Genomic DNA, 26,052 nt, shown 5'->3' on the forward strand with positions numbered 1-26,052 from the left:
TGCATGCTGGATACTGCCGTCAGCTGCTGACACCTTTTTGCAAATTCCTTTTTGCAGAAAAGTCCGTGCATCCCTATTCCCGGAAAGCTTCTGCTGGAGTGTAGATTGTAGCAGAGGACTAGCCAGACTTAGCCCAGAACCTAGGCCAAAGGAGGGGAAGCCAATTTCAGGGAGATTTAGGGGGACCTGAGAGAGAGAGGCAGGAGGAGAAAGCCTCTGGGATTTGATTCTTCCCATTATTGGTGGGAGGTTCTGAGCAAAGCTGCCTGGTGTGAACAAGAACCTCTCATGGTAGCCATGCATGTGGTTCTCGCTGCTTTGCGCTGGAATTAGTAGGCCAGTTAGCCCAAGACACCATTGTTCCTTGGGCAGGCGCAGGGTTTGTCTCTGGGGCAAGGGCACTTCCCCAGCCACTCCAGCACAAACCCAAGCAGCTTGCTGTATTTTGGAGCTAGCCCTGAAATGTTAATAGCTAAACACATGGAAATGCACTTAGGACGGAAGAACCCCATGCACCGCTACAGACTAGGGACTGAATGGCTCAGCAGCAGTTCTGCAGAAAAGGACCTAGGGGTTACAGTGGACGAGAAGCTGGATATGAGTCAACAGTGTGCCCTTGTTGCCAAGAAGGCCAATGGCATTTTGGGATGTATAAGTAGGGGCATTGCCAGCAGATCGAGGGATGTGATCGTTCCCCTCTATTTGACATTGGTGAGGCCTCATCTGGAGTAGTGTGTCCAGTTTTGGGCCCCACACTACAAGAAGGATGTGGAAAAATTGGAAAACGTCCAGCAGAGGGCAACAAAAATGATTAGGGGACTGGAACACATGACTTATGAGGAGAGGCTGAGGGAACCAGAATTATTTAGTCTGAACAAAAGAAGAATGAGGGGGGATTTGATAGCTGCTTTCAACTACCTGAAAGGGGGTTCCAAAGAGGATGGCTCTAGACTGTTCTCAGTGGTAGCAGATGACAGAACAAGGAGTAATGGTCTCAAGGTGCAGAGGGGGAGGTTTAGGTTGGATATGAGGAAAAAAATTTTCACTGGGTGGGTGGTGAAGCACTGGAATGTGTTACCTAGGGAGGTGGTGGAATCTCCTTCCTTAGAGGTTTTTAAGGTCAGGCTTGACAAAGTCCGGGCTGGGATGATTTAGTTGGGGATTGGTCCTGCTTTGAGCAGGGGGTTGGACTAGATGACCTCCTGAGGTCCCTTCCAACCATGATATTCTATGAAATGCGCGCAGCTGCCCCGGCCCGAGAAGGCCCCCACTGCTGAGGTGTAGCTCAGCTGCAGCGGCACGGCTCTTTCAGGGGGAGACACAGCTGGCCGTGTATGGTCCCATTTCCCAGTGGACATGCCCTTGTTGCCTGGAACAGTATCATACGTGTCCTGGGATGGTACCTTGATTAACCCCCAGAAGGGAGATGGAGTAACCCGGAGAGTGGAGTGCATGTCAGCTCTGGCTCCTTGGCCTGTTCCCCAGCCCCTCTCCCAGTGCAGTTCTGCCTGTTGTGTTCCTTGCACTCCAGGGCAGGGTTTGTTTCTTTGCTCTTAAGGGCACTCATGCCTGCAGTTGCTATTCAACCAGGTAACTGCCCTTTATCTACCAGTCTTCAATAGCACCCGTCCTAGCCAGAAGCCCTTTGCTGCTCGCAGACAGGCTGGTAAAACTGCCTGACATCTCCATGCTGCTTAGAGCTCCCTCTAGAGGCAGCCGCAAGCACCTGCGCCTTTGTGCCGCGCCTCTGAACCACAGTGGGCATGCTCAGTTCTGCCAGTCGGAGCACCGCTGGGACAGCCGCTTGTGTCTGCAGGCAGACGGAGCTGACCCCACGGATGGCGCTAATGAGTTACTGCTGGTTATGGATGAGCGTGTTTAAAGTCAGCTTGTGCTGTGACAGAGCCGAGATCAGTGCAGGCTGCTTCCCCCTGATGAATTGCTCTGTGTGTGGAGCAATGGTCAGGGGCTCTGCAGCACATTGATTAAGGAATACAAATGGCAGCGGAGAATGTGTACAGCAGCTATAAAAGCCAAAGACAAGCTCTGTATTTGCAAAGGGTGGGACCCGCCACCATGCAGAACCCTGCGGGGCGGGGTTGTGACTCTACACGGTGAGATGAATGTTAGTGCGAGGGGTGGTGCAGTCCTGGGACCAGGGAGGAGGGGGCCTGGGGTAGACAGCATGGCCTTGTTCGGAGGCGCTGTTGTCGCCCAGCGCTGAAGCTGGCTGGTCAGCAGGGGGAAGCAATGCTCATTCAGAGGAGCCAGCCAGTGCTGGGGAGTGAGAGAGCCGTTGCCATTCAGGCTGGGATGATGTCGTGCATCCTCCATCAGTCTGACAGGGATCAAAGAACATACGTAGAGCCATCAACCCCGTGGCCCTCTCTGGAGTGAGCACGGCAGCTTAGGAGGGCTCCCTGTTTCTCTCCCGCTGTTGCATGGTGGGCGGGCGGGGGGTGGAGCTAAGTGCGCCTCCCCTAGAAAGCTAGGGCAGAGATTGAGACCATGTGGGATTATCCTAACTGGTGGTGGTCCCCCAGTTCGTGGAAGGGTCTCAGGGCACTGCCCTGGGTGGGGCTGTCAGTGTGATATGTGATGATGTACTGACCCATTTGTGTACCACCGTAAATTTGCAGTGGGCACCCTCCCCTCACCTCCAAACAAAGGCCTCCATGGCAGGAGGGAAACCAGCCCTTGCCACATGCATTGCTTTGGAGAGAGTGACATGGAAGGGAAAACGTGGATTGAAAGTAAGGGGAAAGAGGGGGCTGGGCATGACCCAGGGAGGCAAACATTTGCCCCTGCACTCTGGGCTCCAGCTTGCTCCCCCCCAGTGCCTCTGCATGAGCCCTTGGCCTGAACAGGGTCTGTGCTTCAGTTACTGGATCACGTTTGTTAATGGCCTGCCCCTGCCTCCATGCTGGGGAAGGGAAGCTGGAAGCACAGGCTGGCACAGGCTGGCAGGCTGGAAGCACAGGCTGGCAGGCTGGGAATCATGGTAGAGCCTCTGTCAGGGCCGTAGCCCGTCTGCTAGCAAAGCCCAAGGAAGGTAGTGTTGGCTCTGGGTCCTGCTGCTGCCAGCGGGGTGCAGCTGTCTGTGAGCCTGCTTGTTCACAATTGCTGGCCCCCTCTGCTCCCAGGAGGGAGGTGGGGGATGCTAGAGATGTGCTTCCCATTAGTCTATTCTGGCTGCAGCCCAGAGAGGCCCCTTGGCTGGGCTTTACACTTGGGAGCCCTGCAGGCTTCAAACTCTGACCTCTCCCACTTGGCAGTAGGGCAGTCATGCAGGGCTCCAGTCTGCTCTGCTCTGCTTCTTCAGGTCACTGCCCTCATTCAGCAGGGGCTCTGCTCTGACAGGGGGCCACTGGGCCAGCACACAGGGATGTCTCTCCTGCACAGAGTTTGGAGAAGATACCTGGGTACGAGTGTTTCCTTAAAACATGTCATGTCACACCAGTGAGCAGAACGATCTGTTTCTTCCCAGCAGCGGCGGGAGCAATGGATGTTAATTTCCTCTCCTCTTTGCTGAAACCCCCCCAGGATTTCTTTTCTGCGTGGTGCACAGTGCCTCCCCGCTCTCTGTGTCACGCCTGCAGAGCGAAGGGATGAGTTTGGAAATGCCTGGCTTCTGAAGCAGGATAATTGAATGTGACAGGAACACACTAACTAGGAGACCTCGCTGCCTCCAGCTGATTTGCATTGCAAATGATGCTTAAAAATAAAGTGATGAGATGTTCTGTTGTTTTTTTTCCCTTTCTCCCCCCCTTCTACAGGGAAACTGGATTCAAAGATTCATCAGGGAGCAAAGAAGGGGTTAATGAAGCAGAAGGAGATTGTTTGAACTCCCCACCCACCAGGAGCCCAGCCCAGCTGCTCTTCCCCGGCCTGGGAGCAGAGAGGAGGTGGAAGGTTCTGAAAGGCAGGTGCTTCCAGGGGGACGGAGAGGAAAGCTTTGTTAAAATATCTGACTGTTGTATTCCAAGGCCATTAAACGAGGAGAGCCTTGTGCCTCGCTCTCTACGTGCACAGAACCCAGTCAGTCTGGCAGCTTGGAGTTTCCGGGTGAAATCCTGGGTCTTAAAAGACCTCTGGGGCTTTGGCTGCAGAGGCTGGTCTGATGGCAAGCTCAATGGAGTGCTGGCATCTGGCTCTGTCTGCTGGGGCATGGCACTCAAAGCACGCCCCGGACTGGGTCAGAGGATTCGGAAACAGGCCAACATCAGCCAGCAGCTCCGAGCTGGCTCAGCCCTGGTGGTGTCAGTCTCCTCTCCCTGGGCAGCTAGGGGACGAGAGACTGTGACTCCAGGTCCATTGGCCAGAGCGGGTCAGGCACATCACAGCACCAGGCTCTCAGGAGTTGTGCTGCAGCTGCTCACAGAGAGGCTTTGCCCAACGCCGCCTTGGCATGCAGTGCGCTCTGTTATAGCAGGAGACGTACTGGTCAAAAAGGAGCAAAGTAGGATGGGGCTGAATGTCATAAGGCCGGGCCCCTTCCCCGAGCCCCATCCCTGCCTCTGCCGAGTGCAGACCAGAGGAGGAGCTGTGGGAGGGGAAAGGTGAACTCGATGCTCTGCCCCCTCTTGCTCAGAGCTTTATTTGCGAGGCTGCTCCCCTGAGCGATTAGTAGCAGCTTTTGGCATCTTCAGCAGCTGGCCAGCCTTCAGTCTCTGCTCTGCTTTTATTCCAACCAGCTGCCTGCCCGTGAGAGCTGGCTCGCCTCCAGTAGCTGCGTTCATGACTTGGAAAAAAACCGCCCCCTGTGTTAGGAGTAAGATTGATTCTCCCTGTCTTTAATCCTTCATATTCAGCATCTCTGTGCAGTGACATGCCTGTGTGCGTTGGTGCTCACTGGGCTGTGTGCCTGCCGTGCTGCGTTGCTCCAGGCGCCTTTTCAACACGGCCTAAGCGTTACTGATTCCCAGCCGAACCTCCCCCCCGCACATTCCAACGACGACAGCGCTAACCCGGAGCGATGTCACTTCTCTGCCCAGAGTGGCGGTGCGCAGCAAATCCCCCGAGAGGAGCGCCAGAGTCCCAAGGTTTAGATGCACTCAGTTCATTATGCGGATAATGGTTAAGTTGCCCTGATCCTGCTGCTCTGTTTGTCTGTTACCACAACACACTGGGAGCCAGGAGGGCTTGGAGCATTCTCAGCAGAAGGCCCAGCGCATCACTTCAGTATTCGGGAGGTGAGCAGCCGGAGCCATAGGCAGTCTCAGCTAGAAGGGAATTAGCTCAGGCGACATGCAAATGCCATCCTCGGCCTCGGCGCCATCTCCTGGCTCATCCTTTGCTGGGTTTGTGTTGTGCGTGTCACTCTGTGTCTGAGCTTCTGTCTCTGGTTGTTATGGAGTCAAGTAAATGTAGATCTCAGCCAAGGTGTCCAAGCTCTGCTCTGCCTGGAGCTGGCTCTGAGGTTACTGCAGAGAAGCTGCTATTCCCTAGGACGGGGAGAAACGGGGGGGTTTCTCCCTTCCTTCCTCAGCTGGTCCTGCCCAGCCTGTAAAATTCCCCCTTCCCATCCTGGCCTTGCTCACCCATTGGTAAAATCCCTCCAGCTGGACGTTGGCCCCAGGCCCTTCCTCCCGACCTAGCAGCCCTGCACCCTCATGCTAACTGCTTTCTTGGTAACTGTTTCTCCTCCAGAGGCAGCTATGGCCTCCACTCCAGTCAGGGCCCCGGTTTGCTGGATGCTGCCCAAACCTCACCTGCTGCCTGCCCCAGAGTATCTGTGCTCTTAAGATTAAGCCAAGCATCTCCAGGGACTGCAGAGATCTGAGCTGGAGGTGGAGGGGTGGATCAGAGGGGCTGAGAGGCAGTTGCTCCGTAGTGATTGGGGATAGACAGCTGATGGGCCTGTGAAAGGAGGAGAGACTCACCTGTACTGGCTGAGATATAGACTGCTCTGGTGGCAGATGCAGGAGATCTGGGGCCCTGCAGCCCCCTGCACTGACTCTCTGGGTGTATGTGGTTAATACAGCTCTCACCAGGTGGTGTGGTGCTTCCAGAACAGGCCTAGACCAGCCCCCAGTAGACTACGTGCTGAGCAGCTCAAGCGTTGGTGAAGAACTCTGGGAGGCTATTCGGGGATGCAGCATGACTCCATGGGGAGCAGCCGAGCAGGCCCCGCTGCTGCTCTGGCCTATGCTGCTGCCCGCTGTGCTTGCCATTTATGAGTCCTTGAGTCTAGCGGTAAAGGTGGCAAATCGCCTCCCCGCTGGCTGTGCTGGGCTCTGGCCCCTATCCCTGGCTCTAGCTTGGGCAGGTCATGTGGTCTCTCGGTGCCTCTGCTTTCCTGTTTGTAAAGTGGGGCTAGTGCCCCACTCAGGGGTGTGGGAAGGCTCAATGGGCTAGCGAGGGATCTCACAAACCAAGGGGAGCCAGCCTGCCCTCCATCCTGCGGCCTCAGCTGCACTGGAGTAGTGATGGGCATGGGCCGCGGTTCTGGGGTGAAGTGTGGACAGGCCGGTTTGCACCCCGTGAAGCCCTGGGCTCCCCAACGCACTGACAGGGGCCAGCTTGTGTCCAGGGTGGACATGGGGCCCCTGCCTTGGGCCTCAGTCTGTGCTGGCCTCTTGACCATCCCTTGGGCGTGTCCATCCCCTAGCAAGGATCTGACCTGCCCCGCTATTGCCCTACAGGACTGTGCAAACTCCTCCAGGAGACAGTGCTCTGCCCTGATTCCCCCACCCCCAACTGGGGCGGGCACCTGGTCCCATCTGTACTTCACCAGCCTCACACACAACCCCCACCAGCGCCGTACCCGCAGCCGACTGAGTGTTACCTGGCAGCCAGCGAGTTCCCCCGCAGCACAGCCTGCCTGCCCATCCCCAGCTCCTTGGTGAGGGCAGAAAGGGAGCCAAGGCTGGCATGAGGTTTGGGGGCTCTGCCTTGGGGTGCGGGTGCTGCTCATGGTTTTTCCATGCAAGCAGCCTATGCTCTCGCTCCCATCTGGTACCCCCAGGTCCATGGTGCAGCTCCTGAGTGGTGGGTGAATTTCGATGCTGAGGGAAGTGAGCCTTGTCTAGGCATGTAATGTACGTGCCAAGCCACGCCATCCAGCCCCAGTGCAGGAGGTTAGAGCAGAACTGGACGCTATGACTGCAAAGGCTGAAAGGTACTCGGGGAATGAAGCCAAGATATCTGCCCTTCCCCTCCCCAGGCCCCTCTCGGGGTGTGTGTTGGATGCTGGCCCCCCTTCTCCCCATACGTACAGAGCCGTGTGCCACCTGCAGCCTGTTCTCACACAGCTCCCCTGGGTCTGTGGGAGATCCAGGTGAGAATCACCTCTTGGGGCCAGCTTCTGCTCTGTCCCCCTGAGTGCCCCCAGCCTGGAGCCAGCAGAGGCACTGGAACAAATCTGAGCAGGACATGGAGTGTTCCTTGGATCTCTTCCTGGATTTGCTTGCCTTAGTCACAGCCCTCCACTGCCCCAGGGAGCTGGGCTAGCTAGGAGATCAGGATCTTTCCATCTCCAGGACTGAATTTTCCTTATCTCCCTCCTGCACCCACTCACTTGGCTGCTATCTCCCCCCACCCCCATCCCTTCTCTAGTCTCAGCCATGCAAGAGCCTTCTCCTCTGCTGCTCTCCGGGGCAGTCTCCTTGAGTGCGCAGCCTTAGCAGCTCTCCCCCTTGTTTGAAATCTGCCCTGCAAGGCACCCCTCATGCCCTCTCAAAGTCCCTCCCACAAGTTAATTTATTCATGATGTCCGTCATTTCCCCATGTTTTACAACGCACATGATCTTGTCTGAAGCCAGCTTGGCTCCAGTTTGTATGAAAGACCCTATAGGGAATAAAGTGCCTTTGCCTTCTTTATGTTACTGGTGGTGGTGTGGGAGTTGCAGTGCACTAGCATTTAGACAACCCCAGCTGTGATCAGTGACTCCTTGTGCCAGGCCCTGCGCCGATACGCAGCAGGTCCCTGGCCTCAAACGCTTACAGTTTCAAGCGACAGGGTGAGAGGAAAATGCCCAGAAACCAAAGGTGATGTGTCTAAGATCACAGTGGCAGAGCTCAAGTTGGCTGTAGGTCACATGACTTCCAGTCCCTGACCTACCCCCTAGTAGTACCTACTGCTACTTCTAACTCCTTATGGGTATTCCAGTGGTGCCCAGATACCTGCCTGGCCTCTGGGCCCCACTGTTATCTCACAGCCACAGGGACTAGCTCCCAGCTGGGTGGCAGCTTTCTGAGGCCGCAATGGCTGCTTGCCCGTTCTTATTGCATTGACCAGCTACTGTGCGATTGCAATAGATGCAACCCCTCTGCGCTGACGCATGCCCATTTCCTGCCGCCAGAGTCCCTCACCCCACTGGCCTTTGACATTACAAGCCAGTGCTTGAGAGAGAGGGTTGGGGGTAAAAGTCCTTTGGGTGCGGTGACGAAGAAAGGCCAAGCCAAAGTGAGAGGGAGCAGATATCAGGCACTGCTGAGCCGTGAGCCTGGCACCAGCCCCTGTAAGAAACACCCCTGGGACAGGAAGATCAGGGAGCCCCTGTGATGTGAAATTAACCCAAGGCCCTAGACTGACTCCCTGGAGCAGGTTAGACCATGGGGGGCACAGTCCACTAACAACCCTTGATCTTCTAGTGCTTTCCAGCTATAGATCTCAAACGGCTTTACAGGTAGGGAAACTGAAGCACAGAGCAGGAAAGTGGCTTGCCCAGGCTCACCCAGCGGACTAATGCAACAGCCAGGAATTGAACCCAGGGCAGGGCCCTACCCACTAAACCAAATTGTCTCCCCGTCCAAATTGCCTCGTGGCTGCTAGCAGTTGCTGTTGAAGTGCTGGTCTTGTGCATGGTGCTGCATAAGACGTAGAAGAGGAGCCAGTCTTTCCCCCAAAGCTTACGGACTTCACAGATGGCCAGCACAAAATACACTGCCAGCCCCAGGGAGAGACTGCACTGAGGGAGAAGGGCTGTGGGAAGGGGCTGCAGCAGGGAAGGCGATGCTCCAAAACTTTGGCAAGCTGAAGTACTAGCAACCAGAGCACAATGTGTGCTGGGGGCGGGGAGGAGTGTGTGATGCCTGAGGCCATCTACTTCCCTTGTTTGTATCAGGCTGCTGAGTTCCACCTCCTTGCTCTCCTGAGGGGCTCACCTTCCCTGGGGGCCCCTGCTCTGCCTCCGGGGTCAGCAGGGATAAAAGTCCAGTGAGACTGAGTAACCCCTCTGGCTGAGGCTACAGCAGCCCTTGGGTGCTCTGAGTATCTTCCCAATCGCCTTGCCTTGCCTCCCCCTCGTAACCAGGGAGGCACTGATTTCTCGTGCTTGGACTCCTCCCCTTGGGGAAGGCTGGCGAGAAGCCAGGTCATTCAGGAGCCCCAAGAGGGTGGGAAATTGTTTTCTTCCCAGCTGTCTCCCAGTGGTCCTGTGGCGAGTCTGAGCTGGGGCTCACAATTGGAGAACTCAGCCATGGTGTGTGTGGGGTCCTGGGGGGACTGGCCATGTTTGACCAGACACGTCAGGGAGAGATGAGTCCCCTCCTTAAGGGAGAGCAGGCTGGTCCCATTGGGCTGGCACTAAGCTCCCAGGTGTTGCGCCCATGGGGCATCAACACATATGGGCTGTGCAGTACTCCGTGGCTTGGACTAGAGCAGAGAAGGGGCCTTCTGTTTGAACCAGACACACGGTCCACCAACCTGCACAGCTATCACTCCTCTGCCTGGTCCCCACACCCCCAGCAAGCCATCCTGCACTTCACCAGCATTGAAAGTGCATTGGAGAGGGCCGCATATGTCTAGCAGGCCTTTGAATGGAGCCTTGGCACCACAAACGTCACCCCCAGATTGCTCCGCCCTCACCCAGCCTGCACGTTTAAAATCTCCCTGCGCTCATCTCCTTGGCCTTGTTTCTGGGGCACTGAGCGGGCCCTTTGCAGAAGCAGGGCAGTGGAGTTAACCCCTTGGGCGTTGGGACCTGCTGCACCCTGTCACCACGACATCTGTGGTTCCATTTCTCCATTTTTCCAGGGAACCTACTGTTTAGCAAAACACACATGAAGAAAAGAGGCATTGCCACATACACACGCGCACCCGCAGGCCATGTGTCGGCCAGCTGAGGGGGCCTGGCCCAATGGGGCCTTGCACTGGAGTGCCCTCTCCGCAGGGCTGCTGTCCTAGCTCAGTGTATAGGCTGAAGCTGTCGGCATCACCCTGTCAGTCCAGCCCATCTGCCAGGGAGATGGGCGCTCTGAGTGCTGCCTGCCTGCTCTGAGTTGAAGTGCCCACGTCCTGGCTGGAGCCGGCGGGTCTCCATGGAGAGCGGATAAATCCGAGGAAAGGCCAAGGGTGATGAATCCACTTCACAGCAGTGAATGAAGCCAGCTCAGGGAGCGCCACTGTGTGCACAGGATTACGCAGGGCTCGGCGAGAACTGGCACCACCGTCTGCTCCCTTTGGCATCCCTGTCGCCCCCGGGCTCCAGCCTGCAGCGCGGCTCCGTGGGAGGCAACTGTACGAGAGCAGAGCAACGCAGCTGCCGGGGCAGAGCAGCGAGGCTGCACACGTCTGGCCTGGTACTTACTGCAGCAGAGCCCGGTGTGTGGCGGGGGTGTCTGTGTGAGTCTGTCAGTGTGTCTCTGTCCTCCTCTCTGGGTCTGGCTGTGTGGCCCTACCTGCCTGCAGGCAAGCAAGTGTGTGTCAGTTTCCCCCGAATGCGCGTGTGTCCGCAGATTGTGACAGACTCGGCTTGCTTTTGGGTGGGTTCATTTTTGTGTGGCCAGGTTGTTAGCCTGACTCAGTGCCAAGTGGCCTGGTGGGGGCAGCTGTTAGCCTGGCTCCTGCTCTCCACCCTGTCTGGCCTGCATGGCCCTACCAAGAGTTACACCTCCAGTGGCATAGGGTCCTCAGAGCGCACAAGCCATCCCACGGCAAGGTGGAGTCCCTGGGGAAAGGCCCTGTCACTGTGTCTGGGTTGCGTCACACGGCGCAGCACACTGTGGCCTCCAGAAGACAGAGGCGGCTCTGGTGATTTGGCCAGGTCATGTGGTAGATGCACAAAGGGCGTCTTACAGTACATCCCACCTGGAGGGGAGAGATGGTGACTCAGTGACGATGGCAAAGCCTGCTGCCACGTGCTCCAGGAATTATTGTGGGGCAGTTCTCTGGCCTCTGTTATATCGGGGAGCACAATAGTCCCTTCCAGCCTTGGAATCTGGGAATCTGCTGCCTAGGATGGAGTCAAACTGCTTGTTCTGGGAGAACTGGGTTGCCCCATGTGTGTCTGCCTGTATGCGTCTGTATGCCTTCCCCCAAAAGTGTGTCTCTGCGTCTGTCTGCCTGTGTGTGTCTCTCTCTCTCTCTCTCTCTCTCTCGGTATTTGCGTGTCTCTGGCAGAATGACTGGTTTTGCCCAGGGCTCTGGTGCATGGAGCGCAGCCTGGTGGGTGACTGGCTCGGCCCCAAGGTGGGCACTACGTGGAGGACCTGTCCCTGGGCCTTTCTAGGGCTGCGGCTGGAGCCACTGACGGGGCAGGAGGGGGACCAGCCTGCCCTGGGAGCCTGCAGAGGGAGTACACAGCTCCCCCTTCCCCCCCGCTGTGTCTGCCCGTTCCTTGCTGCTGGCCCAGCACTCGCTTTCTCCTCCACCTGTTCAGGGACCCTTTATTGCTAGTGCTGCTGTGAGAGCACGAGCGAGTCCCGCTGCCGCCACATCCTGGGAGAAAACGAGCTGAGCAGGGGAGGTTTGCAGGAGATCAGCCTATAAATTACTCCTGCTGCGCACACGGCTGCAGGTGCTTACTCGGCAGCTCTGATCTCCCTGGCCCTGCTGAGATCCCCTCTTCCCTCCCGCTAGGTCACCTCACTCCATTGCGCACTTGGACAGCTAGTGATTGTTCTCAGCCCTGGCACTGTGCTGCCTTTCCCCGTGGCCTGGGTTTGAGAAGGAGCCTGCCAGGCTGCTCCCTTCCCTGCAGCAGCTCCCCCTGCCAGTGAGAACCCAGCCACCCTTCCCACCCTCTGCTCGCCCTGCCAGGAGTGTCAGCGTGGCACTGATCTCTGCCTGCCCAAGCAATGGGCACAGGGGACTGGGGCAGGGCATTGGCTGGCACAGCCAAGGGCTTAGTCTGGGGAGGGTTGGAGGCTCTGGGTTAGAACGGGAGGTGGTCCAGGGAGAAAGTCCTATTGTAGCCCATGTGTTGTGTACCAAATAGTCCGCTAAAAACATGGCTTGGGGGCTGGGTCAGGGGCCCCAAGTATGGGGGGAGGGAATGCTTTGCATCTCAGCCCCATGCCCCTGCCGAGTGGCTATCCCCCCGGCAAGCCTCCCAGCCTGTGTAGAGAGTCTTGGGGAGCGGAGCTCACACTAGCACGCTCAGAATCGCTCTGTGCACTTTGTGGCAGCAGCCGTGGCTCAGGCAAGTCACCCAAGCTCAGAGCCAGTGGGTAGGGTGGGCTTCACCTCAGGGGACTAGCCTGAGCCTCCTCCTGAGCTGCTCCTGTAAGTGCTCTGGTGTGAGCCCTGCTAGCGTGAGTCTGGCTACCTGGGCTGGGAGGCTCGCTGCCAGCTGCCATGTCGACAGACCCCAAGTGAGGGGGCAGCTCAGCTGTGCCAGGACAGCCGTACTCCGGTGTGCGATGTTCCGTTGTCCTGGGAGCCTCTTCAGGACACTTGCTTTTCATCCGGCCAGTTGGGTGGTGGGCTCAGCACATTAACGAACATGATCTGCCCTGAAATGGACAATGTTGACTTTTAAGAAGTGGCCTTTATGTTTCTGAGCTAACACTCCTCTGAGATGTGGGGGGGGGGCGTGGCTCACCCCTTTGGGAGTCACTGATTCAGGTTCTCTTCAGACTCAGGCAGCTATCGCTGTGTCAGTCACGTGCCATTCACATTTTCAGAGTTTTCTTTGTAACTGTGAGGGCTAAAAGCATAATGTTTAGTGAGAGCTGAGGGGCTTTAGCCATGACGCTGCGGGGCCCCCAGGAGTGGGACAGTCGTCAGGCATAGATGTCTCACTTTTCACTTCAGTGTGAAGTTAGTGTCAGACTGACAGCTTTGGGCAGGGAGCTCTTTACCCCCTTTTTACCCTCTTTACACATGCGCTCAGTTGTGATTTTACCACAGGGCTCAGGAGCCTGGGTCCCAGCTTCTGCAATCACATGAGGCCACAAGAAACTCAGCTTCAAGTTTCTGCTCCTGCTGGTTGTGGAGAAGAGGCTGAAAATGTGACCCAAGTGCAACCTGAAGGCTCAGAAACCAGACGACAAAGAATGAGAACCCAGCACTGATTCATTAAAAAACAAATCACCTGGTTTTTAAGGCCCAACTGAAGATTTTTGAATGCATGGGGTTAGCAATACTAGAGCAGGCCCAGCCTGGCAGGGACCTAAGAACTCATCTCACCTTGACTGCCAAAAAGCCCTCAAAGGAAAACAACTTTCAGACCCTATTTTCCTGGGCTAGACTCAAGCTGGGACACTGGTGCCATCCACCTCTGCTCATAGCAATACATATAAATTAGCCCCACTCCATGCCCCAAAGCCAGCTGGGAATTGTAAAAGCAATTAAGGCCTTAGTTACACACAAATGTTGTACCATTGTGAAGGTAAAGTGTAGGTAAAGCCGCACAGCCCCTGTTTAGATGCAACTGAGTGGGGAAGACCTCTCCACCATCCTTCTTCCACAGCCAGGTGATGATTCACAGAGGAGGGGCTGCTCCTGGCTAGCATCCCCCTCCCCCAGCATGTGTGATGGATGGAGAGGTGATGGCACCGGTCACGTCGGGATGGATGCAAACTGAGATATAGTCATCAGGTCCTGGGGGCTGGCAGAGGAGCTCCTAGCAGGCAGCATGGCCGAGTGGCTGTCTGCGTTGCAGGGTGGGGCTGGCTGGCATGTAGCACTGGGGAAGCCCAGCAGTGGCTATTGAAATTAAGATTTCATTAAAAGAAACAAAATTACATTCCAGCTTTGACTTGCAAGCACCTTCCGAGCATGGTCCAATGCAGCATTGCCTCTGTGAGTCTGCACGCAGGTCAGCACAGTCCATCCCCCAGACTCATCTAAGGCACCCAGTGGCATTACACCAGGGATGGATTTGTCCCAATAACTCTAAGAGATGGCTCCCAGTCATCTCAATGGGACACTGCTTTTGTTAACTTTGATGCCTAATGATGACAACTGAATGGATTGTCAATTATTTCATTGCTGATCATTTTAGCAGTAACATCTACCCCATCCCACCCCGGGTTACAAGAGCAGTGCCTGGCCTGAGTCCTGCTCTGCTAGGACCAGTCCTCTCCTGGCCTGCATTCCTGAGGGGCTTGGCCTCCCCTTGAGCCAAGAACCAGCACAGGGGAGAGGTGCATTGGGAGGACACGCTGGGTTGGGGAGGAGGAGCTAGCCCTGTGTGAGAGCACGAGGCCAGTGGCCTCCTGGAGAAAGGGTGTGGGAAAGGCTGGGGAGTTGGGCAGAATTTGGTTCTGATTGGACCTGAGCAGCTCAGCCCCTACTGCCCAGCCAGATTCCCCCTAGGCACTGAGCTGAGTGGGGCGTGGGGTTGTTGCACCGGCTACTGCCAAGCACAGCTGCCTGCAAACAGCTGACCCCAGGGCAGTGCACCAGCTGGAACTGGCTGCTTCACCTATACAGGGGACAGAGAAGGCCAAGGGGGCCTTGACCATTTGGAGGGGGAGCAACCCACCAGAGCCGGCTCCTCTCCAGGGAGCGGGTGTCAGCGCCCAGAGAGCAAAGCCAGCCCCAATGACTGCAGAGGGAAAACGCCTCACTGACTGAACAGCCACTTCCACCAGAAAACGGCTGTTTTCATTTAAAGTGGGGAGGGGGGGAGAAAAATCAAGCCCCCAGCCCAGGACAATCGCCCTTTTCAGAAACCAGAACAGAAGGGTGTTGTTCTGGGGAACTCCCCACAGATGCACTGACCCCCAGCACACGCACAGGCCTAGCTGTAACAGAGCCTGTGCATGCCACTCCCTTATCCTCTGTTTACCACACACCAGCCTTGTGAAGGGGACCAATTAACTCAATAGGCCACACTAGAGGGGAATGAGGCTGGATAAGCAACCCCTGGCCAGGGATGGAACCCAGCTAAGAAGAAGCAGGCAGGGCTACAATAAAGCCAGGGAGAGGGAAGCAGAAGGGGCTGCAGCAGGGAGGCCTGCAGCCAGTCTCTAGCTGTGGAAAGGGAGAGGAGAACGATGACTTGCGGCCCTAGCCTTGGTGGAAGGGGATACCCAAAGGAGGATAGTGGCAAAGAACCTGATAGAAGTGAAGTAGGAGTAGCCAGGGGACCAGCAGCCAGGTTTGGGACAGTGCAGACCATGGCTGCTGGTTGTAGGGTCCCTAGGCTGGAACCTGGAGTAGTGGCTGGGCCCAGGTTCCCCTACCAGTCAGTGGGGAAGTGGTGCAGACCGGGCAGTGGAGCAGCAGACTGCCTAGCACAGTCGTCCAGTGGGACTTTGCCATCCTGGAAGGGGAGGATGAGGATGACTTGGCAGGAGGGCCAAGCTGCAGGGGGCACCCTGAGTGGCAGAGAAAGAGGCAGCAGGGTGTGCAAACGAGCAGCAGAAGGGGATGTTGGACATGAGTGGAGCCGATCCCCGGAGCAACCAGGAGCAGTTGCCTTTGTGGTGAGTGGGACCCTGGGACACTCTTCACCGAGCGTGTACGTGACACACCATGTGGACTCCTGGGATGCAGCACTATCCAAACCTGATGCTTCATAGCATCGCTGGACAAAAGCAACCAGCACTCGTTGGTGACATACTTCCCCTTTGCCCTCCTCTAGTGCCTTTGGCACATGGATCTCAAAGCACTGACCCAACTGTCACAGCTCTCCACGAGGGGGTGAGTGAGAGTTATCATCCCATGTTACATATGGGGAAACTGAGACACAGGCAGCTGAAGTGACTTGCCCAAGGTCACTTAGCAAGTCACTAGCAAAGCTGTAAATAGACCCCCAACTGTCCTGACTCCCTGTTATAACTACCACCCATCACTGCCTCTCATGGAATTCTGCAGGTAGAATTGTTTGCTGGGGTGATAGCGCCCTTCTCAGTTATCAGACAGGGCAAGCTTTGAAAATGCAGTCCTTCTGTCTGGCCTACCCCCTTCTGGGCCAAGATCCATCTGCCAGCAAGTGTCCCCCAGTGTGTTTAATCTGCCAACCCAGAGATCCTGGTTTATGGTCCCTCTGCATGAGACTCACTGCAAACAGGGAATTCATCCAGGTGCCTCATGCCCCAGCCAGGTGGCAGCAGTGGGTTACCTCTTAGCAGCTGAATTGTGCACAGCTCTGGCTCTTTACAATCCCCATAGAAAGAGCTGGGGCTTTCACCCCCATCCCCACCCCTGTTTTGTCTGAGTACTGGGTATTCTTGTTTGCTGCTGATTCCCCATTAGGTTCCCTTGGGGCGATATAGGGAAGATGTATAGGCCTGTGTGCCTGGGCTTCCTTTGATATTATACAAACACCTTAGGGCAGCCCCTTTGCACTGCATAAGATCTGCAGGAGCCTTTTCCCCTGCTAGCCCTGCTCAGTGCCAGCAACGTAGCTGCTTGGACCTTTCACTACGTACCTGACTTGCGCAGTGACGACATCCTTCACTCTGCACTTTGCAGACTTGGTGAGAAAACCTCCATTGTGCATGCTGAGTATGGGGTGTAGGGTTGCCAACTCTGACTGAAGCTATTCTGGGAGATTTTTTTTTCCCTAACATGATGTAATGTCATTCTCTTAAAATATCCTTTTAAAATCTCCCGGATTGCTTTCGATAGTCACCGGGAAATCAATGCGAATTCTGGGAGATTCCAGGCCAATCCTGGAGGGTTGGCAACCTTAGGTGTGACTCATCCCCAGCAGCCAAAGCTCATGAGATTGGCTTAAAAACCATGAGACTGTAAACAGTAATATGTCTGTGGTGCTTTTTGTTGACATGATGGGGTCTTGGTCTTCAGAGTTCACTTCTAAAGCTTTTCTCTGCAACCACAAAAGCCAGAAATTTACTTTTTCCTTCCCATGCAAGTTATGATTCTCATGGAATCCCATGACTCCAAGAGCTGGGGCTTTAAGAAACACAAACACATATTAGGAGACTCATGAGAGTTGGCAACACTAGGTATGTGATCTCTAAGGGCTTATACCACAGTGACAGTCAAGCCAGTTTCCTCTGCAGCAAGGACGCACCAAATCTTGCCTTCCCATGCTCAGTGGCAGGACAGACTTTAAAAAGGTTGCAAAAATAATTTTTATAACAGGGAAAGTGTCAAGGGTATTTTTTCACTCCACTCACTTTGCATTCACTAACAGCAGAACCATTTTGCTTGAACTTTGCATTCCTCTTGGAGCAGAGACCAAGCCAGGATGACTAACACCAAAAGGGGAAGGTTTCAGAAAGTTATGAGTGGTGGGAAACAGAGGTTAAAATGGAAACTACTATGTTACATTAACTACAGCAGTTAACATGGATTTTAAAAAAACCTGGAATATATTATAATGTATAATTTAATAGCAGGGAGTTATGAGGCTGCTCAGGTTACAGAAATGCCAAAGTTAAGGCAGCACATTCAACCTTAACTCTGCCCCTTATATGTATGCATCACACTGCAGGCTAATTATATGGTCTGTTTCCCAAATAATACAATGTAAAGTCACACCATCTCTTCCACACTGTTCCATATGTGTGTAACTTCCTGCAATGTCGTTCCCATTGTCTTGCAGTGGCTCTCAGTTCTTTGTACTCTTTTGGTGCTTTACACGTTACGTTCCCATGTGAGTGGGATCATCACCCCAGTTCTGGCCCCTTTACTAGGTCAGAGAGCTGAACAGCACAGAGGGCCAGTAAAAGCCCTGGCTCTAGCAGAGGGAGGATTGCTGCTGTGCAGGCCCTGGGGATCAGAGGGGATCCCTTCTCAAGCTCTGGCATGTCGGGAGTAGCGCTGCATCATGTAGGGCTGTGCAGACTCAAAGCAGTGCTGGGGCCCCTATGGCAGCCCTAGGAGGCTTCCCGAACTCCTTCAAACCCCAAGCACTCTCTTCAAATACGCGGGGGGGGCTTTCCATTTCTCCAGAGCAGCCCAGGGAGGGCACTGTGGGGAATTAGCCTTAGAGATGCAGCACAGACTCCCCGCTCTGCACTTTAATAATGTTACTAGCGCCCCGGTATTTTGTATTTTCCTTAAAGCCTTTGCTAGGTGCAAGTCAGGGGATGAGGCAACTATCTAACTGCAACCATAAATGCACTATCGGTGCCATCATATTTTCACTAACACTCTGTGCTGATACTAATCTCTCTCCACTGCACATCCGCTGAATTAGCCATACTGCCTGCATTTCACAGCAGTGACTTTCACAGACGTCACGTGACTGGTATGTGCAGAGTGGTCTGGACGCAGGCCGGGTTGGAGAGAAGTAGACGCAGGTTCTGGAGAACCGTTCTTTGGGTTTGTTTAGAGTAGGGACAGTGGCCAACGGTAGGTGAGGGGGAGTTAAAACATGTTAAATCACCTTGACCTGTTCCCGAGTAAGGACACAGGTTAACACCTTGTACTTAGATTGTACACTCTTCCTTAGCACAATGGGGTCCTGGTTCATGACTAGGGCTTCTCGGCCGTACCACGATACAAATCATCATAATACTTCAGTTCAGCGGGGGGAGCCCCACCCCCAGGTGGGAACCTAGGGCTCTCCTCGATTGGTTAACACACTGTCAGATACAACTTGCCCTGTCTATGCTAGAATTTTCACAAGCATTAGCTAATTTTATTAAAAACAGCTTGTATCCTAGCCTGGACTGTAAGCTCCTTAGGAGTCAGCTCCTTGGGGCAGGGATACTCTGTCTTTGCTAGCACCGTGGGTCCCCGTTCCCTGGGTGCCACTGTAACATAGACATTAAATCACCATTAACAGCCCACTGAAGTGTGCATGTGCGTACGCACATGTTCCCTCTCTGCGGGCACAGATGGGGATTCTGAATTCCTGGGGCCCAACCTTTCCTTGTATTAACCCAGAGCAGTCCCTGGCTGAGGAGACCAACCCTTTCTCATCTGGGCAAGGATTTACAGGGCTGATTTCTGTTTAGATTTTTCCATCCAATTATACAATAAATAAAGCTCCTTAAGCCAGAGGGAAACGTGCTAACCCACAGCAGCATGTTATCTTTAGAACAACTTTATATCCAGGGGAGATTTATTGCCTTCCAAGAACTTCATCAGTCTTACATAAATGAGACCCCGCATGGCTTGCCCTGCATTAATGTTGTTGTACCTCCTTCCCTGTTGTTTGGGTGAGCTCTGCAATGACTCACACCCCAGGTAATAGCGCTGCACTTGTACTTCGGAGGATATTTATGGCTGTAGCTCTGTGGTGTTCTATTTCTCTGGATAATCAGTATGTCATTTTAGGCAAAGCCTGCCCCGAGATGCTGGACAAGCTCTGTCATCAGCCTGGCCTTGTAACATCAGCCTGGCCAAAGCCTGGGTCCTCAGGAATGCCACAGGGTGGCTGGCCCTTTAAGGGGTGATGGGTCTCAGCCCCACCTGTTACATATTTAACATGCCTCCCCAGGAGGGGAAAAGGGGTCATATAACTCAGGGAAGGGCCTAGGTAGTGACATCCCTGGGGACAACAGACAGTGGCACCGGGAGAAGGCTGTAGAGGACTGCAGAGAGCAAGGAGGCAGGTGTAGGAGACCTGGGAGAAAAGACTCCAGGCAGGAAGGCCTGGGAGTGGCTGCTGGGAAGGAGCTGGGAGCACCCAAAGGAGCCCTGAGGGCTAGGGGAAAGACAAATTGGAGTCCAGACTCTTGGACCCCGTGAGGTGGGAGAGTCCCAGAGCCCTGGCTGCAGTTGGAGCCACAAAGGACAGGGCAATTAAACAGCCCCTTAACCCGAGCCTGCTGACACGGGTCCAGCCATGGGTGTCTAATTGCAGAATAGACGCACCCATAGAGGGAACAAGCCTGTGTTGGGCCCTGGAAGGTGGATAAGATGGGGCCTAACAAGGAGACCGCAGCTCCCAATTCAGTGATGAAAAAGGAGCAGAGCAGAGTAAGGAGGTGATGGTAGTGAAGCCAGGAGAGTCAGTGTGGATCCACATGAGGACTCAGAAAAGCCGCACCTACCTAGGGAATCTCCCAAATCTGAAGTGACATTAACTAAGGGAACAAGAATCATGGTGTGGGGGACCCATCTCAGCCTGGGTCTAGGTGTCCCAGAGAGCTAGAGGAGATCATGAGCACGTGATCAGCGGCAGACGGGGGCTGGGGAGCAGCTGGCCATTGGCTCCTCTCTGTGGATGTCATGCCAATTTTAAGTTCCATGTGTCCCCCTCATGCCCAGATCCTGCCCGTGGGCTGGGGGGTTCAAGGCCTGGGAAAGGGGAGCAGGATAGAGAAGGCATCGACTGCACCTTGTCATTCCACGCACACAGAGGGAGTGCGAAGTGCTGCCAGACTGGCTCCTGCTTTGTACAGGTGTAAACTGCCCTGTGCTTTGAGTCCTGAAACTGGGTCCTGCCCACTCAGAAAGAAAGAAGAGTAAGAGAGGGTGGATTTCTACAGGCCAATGCCTGGGGCAGAGCTGGACAGCAGGGGTGTCTAACCGGGGGAGGGGTGGGTGTGATTGTATGTGTGACACTGTGTGTGGGCTTTTTTGTTTTGTTTCAGAAAGGCCTAATCTAATCTTACAAGCCTTGTAGCTGGTGGGGATTGATTCTAGGGTTAAACTGCATCCAGACTAGGTGCTAAACATAATTCCACCAGTGGGTAGGGAGAAACATACCCTTGTAACTTGATTAACAAGAAAAATCAAATACCCTCTTTCCTAGTTGAGACATACCCTGGGGCAGCCTCCGTCCATCCTGAGCTGTGATAGCAAAACAAGGAAGCGCTCGCCAAAACAACCGGGATGGCTTAAGAGGAAATAATGCTCTAGCAGTTTATCACGAGCTGGTGGAATTCACTACTGGGGATAGTGGAGTTGAACTGGCTAGTGGGACTGTTGTGTCCCTTCAGTCTCCTGGATCGACTCAGAACTTTTCATGTACGAGTTATGGGCCCTCTACTGTTGTCATTTAAGGCTTTTTCTAGACGAGGGAAAAGGTCAGGTTTAGTTAAGACAAGCTAGCTAAGGCTGAAATAAACTCAACTATGTGCAGGCATTAGCTCCACCTGCTAAATTTAGCTAACGATGTTAGCCTGCATCTCAACTTGGAAAAGCAGTTGTGTTTCAGTGGGACTTACTAGCTACGGTTCTCTAAATCTCACCGATACTCAGCCACTTCTCGTAGTATCACACAGCCCAATGGGTGGAAGCTGAAGCTAGACAAATTCCAATTGGAAATAATGCGTACATTTTTAACAGTGAGAGTAATTAACCATTGGCACAACTTATCAAAGGTTATGGTGGATTCTCCATCACTGACAATTTTTAAATGAGGCTTGGAAGTTTGTCTAAAAGATTTGCTCTGGGAATTATCTGGGGGAAGTTCAGTGGCCCCGTGTTAGGAGGTCAGCCTAGATGATCACAATGGTCCCTTGTGGCCTTGAATCTAGCCTATGTAAAGGTTCAAGGAGATTCTCCTTTGGCTGCTGGTAGAGGTGCTTTGGAAGCAAAAGCCCTGTATGTTATCCCCACTTTCCCAGGGAAGTTATATTACTGGCCCCAGTTAGCATTTGCCTGGGGTCAGCAGCTTCTTACTGCCTCCTGCAGCATGCGCAGAGTTGCCCCGTCCCAAGCATCCAGCTTGCTGGTTCCACGGCTGGGGCAGCGTTCTGGTGACAGAGCTGTGCCTTTGCCGTGTGCCATGCAGCCATCGCAGGTAGAATGGCATTCACAGCGAGCGTGGGCTGATCCTCGCTGTGGCTGCCCAGGCAGCCAGGAGAACATGTTAGGGGATGGGTGGAACACAAAAGGCATTTCTCCTGCAACAGGAAAGGGGATGGAACATGGCCCCGGGGAAGGTGCCCTGGCAGTTGGGGACCAGAGGCTGGGAGGGAAAGGGGCTGAGAGCCAGTTGGCTCCTCTGTTGCTGGGAGGAGCTGCTCTAATGCTACAGGAAAGCCCTAGGGGCTGGGGCCATGGAAGGGAAGCTAAAGAGTGGGCTTGCTTGGTGGCAACAGCTGTTAGAGCAATGGGTGTATGAAACACACACTGTTCTGAGGAGTAATGGAGCGGTTTGAGGATCACTGTGCCCTTAGAATGGAATGGTACCTGGGAAAGACACATTTCATAGAGAAGGACCCAGGAAGAAGGGGCTGGGAGAGGAACAAAAATAACTTGTGACTCTGACATATTAAATGACTCCTACCTTAAAAGCCAAACAGCTCTGGGCTGCAGCAATACAGACGCATATGAAAGGCTATGCAGGGACCCAGAGAAGGCAACAGGCATTTAGCAAGCAAAAGAATGACACAGAAACACGCCTAAAGGCCCTAGAGAGAGGCCCAGAGCACACATCTGTAAACACCAGAGTTAAACAAGGAAGGGGACAGTTTACAGAAAATCAAAAGGTGAATGACACAGACAAGGCCATATGTGCAGTGTAGTTGTAGCCGTGTTAGTCTCAGGATATTAGAGACAAGGTGGGTGAGGTCATATCTGTTATTTGACCAACTTCTGTTGGTTAGAGAGAGAAGCTTTCGAGCCACACAGAGCTCTTCTTCAGGACTGGTAAAGGTACCCCAAGCTTCACAGCTAAATACAAGGTGGAACAGATTGTTTAGCACAAGCAAAGTCAGGCATCAGTGAAGCTGGGACACAAGCATAGAAAGAATCTTGCTTGTGCACAAATGAGTAAACCTTGCAAAAATGTGAAGATCAAGCAGGGGGCTGTATGGGTTAAATATGGCTGGAAGAGGTGGATTCCTCAAGAAATGTGTTCAGAAACACAGCTGCCAACTCGAAAGAATGGCTAATAACAATATGCCCCAATTGCTGCCTTGTGTCAGAGAAAAAGGAGCACAGGTGAAACTGCAAAGAGCTCAAAAAGTCTATGTCTTGTAATCCGCCAGGGGAAAACAAACTGCAGTCCTTCCTGGGCAAGGGCAGACTGTCACCAAGGTACAACGCAAACAGTGAAGCAAGAGCTGGCAGTAGGTAGCACCATGAGGAAAGCAGATAGACTTGGGTTTAAACATGGTCTAGTAAGAGGATGTTTGCCATAGATGGTCATCAGAATAGCAATGCTAGAAGTAAACTCAAATCCCATGAAGAAGGGTTCCCATGAGAGAGGCAGCCCCTGGTGTCATACCAGATTCAGTGATGGAGCCACGGAGCCTGTTTCCCCATCAGAAACGTTCCATACACTTGAACATAGTGGGGGAGCTGCAGGGCGTGATTGCAGACAGCACCATGTTGAGAAGGAAGCCTGTCAGTTGGGTCTCCCATTCCTCAGGAACTGTAGTGGGGACTTTGTATGGGCCCCAGGGAATTGAACAAGAACCTAGGCAGGGAACATTTCCACTTGGAAGTGTGTGTTTGCTGAGAAGGCAGGAGCTAGGTTCTTCAGCAAGTCAGATGTCTGGGCAGGGTTTGGCAGATTCCTTCAGACACCGAGAGATCCCAGATGTACACTGTCAGATGCCTCTCAGAGTACATTCAGCCCTTGAAGTACCTCCACACACAAGGGCCCAACCACGTGAACCTCTCACAGGAGTGAAGGTGCCCGTTGCTGACAGCAGCCTGGGGCAGCACTACTACAGAGCACCAGGGAAATTTGTGGAGTGGCTGAGAACATCAAGGAGAAACTAAACAAGGTCAATTGTCAATTTCAAACAACTGAAATCACCTACTTAGGGGGAAATTGATCTCTCAGGGCCTCATGATTCTAAGGGCTTGCCTACACCTCCAGCACTGCAGTGGCAAAGCTGTAGTGTTTAGTGAAGACGCTATTTACACTGATGGGAGAGTTTCTCCCGTGCGTGTAGGTATTCTACCTCCCTGACAGGCAGTAGCTAGGTTGATGGGAGAAGCCCTCTGTCTACACTGGGACTTGGGTCAGTATACCTGCGTCGCTCAGGGGTGTGGATGCAGCTATACCAACATACGTTTGCAGTGTAGACCAGGGCTGCAGGTCAAGCAATAGCAAACATTGCAGAGCCCCAAAGATAAAGAAACTCAAAGACTGCAGGCATGTTGAATCGGCAGTAAATTCCCACTCCCTGTGCTGCTCAAACAACTCTAAGAAAACTCCTTCACAAATAACCAGAATGGGCATAGATACCAGAACATAAGAGTTCACGGAGCTGAACCGTGTACTGTCATCAACACCACTGCTGCACATCTTTGACCCACTGAAGTGATCAGATTTTCCACAGACACTTCTGAAAGGGCTGAAAGCTGCATTGCTACAGGGATGTTGTCACGGAGTGTGGGGGAGTCAGGGCCCTGCGCCCCCACTTCCTGCAATTCACCATGACTCTCAGCCAGCCAGTAAAAGGGTCAAGTGTTGACCAAATAGATATGGCTCTAGTTTCCTAAGGGCCCACACCATGGCCAGGCATTCCTTCTCGATGGCCACATAGTTTTGCTCCCGGGGTAGCAGCTTCTCGCTCAAGTACACAATGCCATGTCTCTCCCCCTTTTTATCCTCCTGCGTTAACACCGCCTCCAGCCCTGTGTGTGGGTCATTGGTGAACACCATAAAGGGCTTGTCAAAGTCTGGCTTTGCCAGAACTGGGCCGCTGACCAGAGCCTCCTTCAGCGCCCAGAGAGCCTTCTGGCACTGTTCAGTCCAGACCACCTTCTCTGGCTTACCCTTCTTGCATAGCTATGGCGCTAAAGTGGGGCACAAATCTTCGATAATACCCTGCCATCCCAATAAAGGCTTGGACCTGCTTTTCAGTTTGGGGAGCGGGCCAGTCTCTGATCACCTCCACTTTGGCTGGTTCTGGCTTTAGGCAGCTGCTCCCCACCCGGTGGCCCAGGTAGGATACTTCAGCCATCCCCACCTTGCACTTCTCCGCTTTTATGACCAGACCAGTCTCCTGGAGTTGGTCCAGCACTTGTCTAACATGAGACACATGATCCTCCCAGGTCTGGCTAAAGACACAGATGTCATCAATATTCGCCACAGCAAAACTCTCCATCCCCCTCAGTAGCTGATCCACCAAGCGCTGGAAGGTGGCCGGTGCTCCTTTGAGGCAGAAAGGCAGGATCAGGAACTCATAGAGCCCCAGAGGGGTGATAAAGGCCGATTTCAGCCTGGCATCTGCATCCAGTGGCACTTGCCAGTAGCCCTTTGTAAGATCCATAGTGGTAAGGTAGCGAGCTCCTCCCAGCTTGTCTAGGAGCTCGTCAGTCCTGGGCATGGGGTAGGCATCAGATACAGTGATGGCATTGAGCTTCCGAAAATCCACACAGAACCGGATCGACCTGTCCTTTTTGGGGACCAGCACCACCAGCGAGGCCCAAGGGCTGAAAGATGGCTGGATCGCCCCCAAAGCCAGCATGTCCCTGACCTCTCTTTCCAGGTCCTGAGCAGTTTTCCCTGTGACTCGGAAGGGGAAGCATCTTATCGGTGGGTACAATCCTGTTTGCACCCAGTGAACAGTCAGATTAGTGAGTCCAGGGTGGGTGGAAAACAGCTATCGGTATAGGTGCAGCTCTGATCTCAGCTTGCTGGGCAGGGGTTAGCCGATCAGGGAGAGGAATTGTTTCCTGGGAGGAACCAGCTCCTGTCTCAGGGAATAGATCTACTAAAAGGTCATCTCCCTGCTCCTCCCAATGTCCACACAGAGCCAACACCACATTCCCTCTGTCATAATATGGTTTCATCATATTCACATGGTGGTGGTGATGCGCCCGGTTAGACAGCTCCACCATATACTTTACCTCATTTAATTGCTTGACCATCTTAAAAGGGCCTTCCCAAGTGGCCTGTAGTTTGTTTTTTCTCACGGGGATGAGAACCATCACCTGATCCCCAGTGGCTTAGGCGTGGGCCCATGCCATGTGGTCATACCAGACTTTCTGCTTCCTCTGGGCTCTGGCCAGATTCTTCTTGGCCAGGCCCATGAGCTCAGCAAGTCTTTCTCAGAAGGTTAAGACATGCTCCACCACTGATTCTCCATTGGGAGTGGCCT

General features: G+C 53.9%; 1 protein-coding gene across 4 annotated transcripts in view; it reads left to right on the top strand.

The window, feature by feature from the left end:
* The window catches only part of TRIP4 (thyroid hormone receptor interactor 4), a 52,654-nt gene extending 48,076 nt beyond the window's left edge, over positions 1-4,578 (top strand). For 2 of the 4 annotated variants that reach the window (XM_074965943.1, XM_074965942.1), the window contains exon 14: positions 3,777-4,578. In XM_074965943.1, coding sequence (XP_074822044.1) covers positions 3,777-4,563 — 787 coding nt within the window. In that variant the 3' untranslated portion in view covers positions 4,564-4,578. The remainder of the gene's footprint in view (positions 1-3,776) is intronic. The other 2 variants (XM_074965945.1, XM_074965944.1) reach the window with 2 other exon arrangements.
* Positions 4,579-26,052: the final 21,474 nt, after the last annotated feature.

The sequence above is a fragment of the Natator depressus genome, chromosome 10, assembly GCF_965152275.1.
Source record: "Natator depressus isolate rNatDep1 chromosome 10, rNatDep2.hap1, whole genome shotgun sequence".
Classification (NCBI taxonomy): domain Eukaryota; kingdom Metazoa; phylum Chordata; order Testudines; family Cheloniidae; genus Natator; species Natator depressus.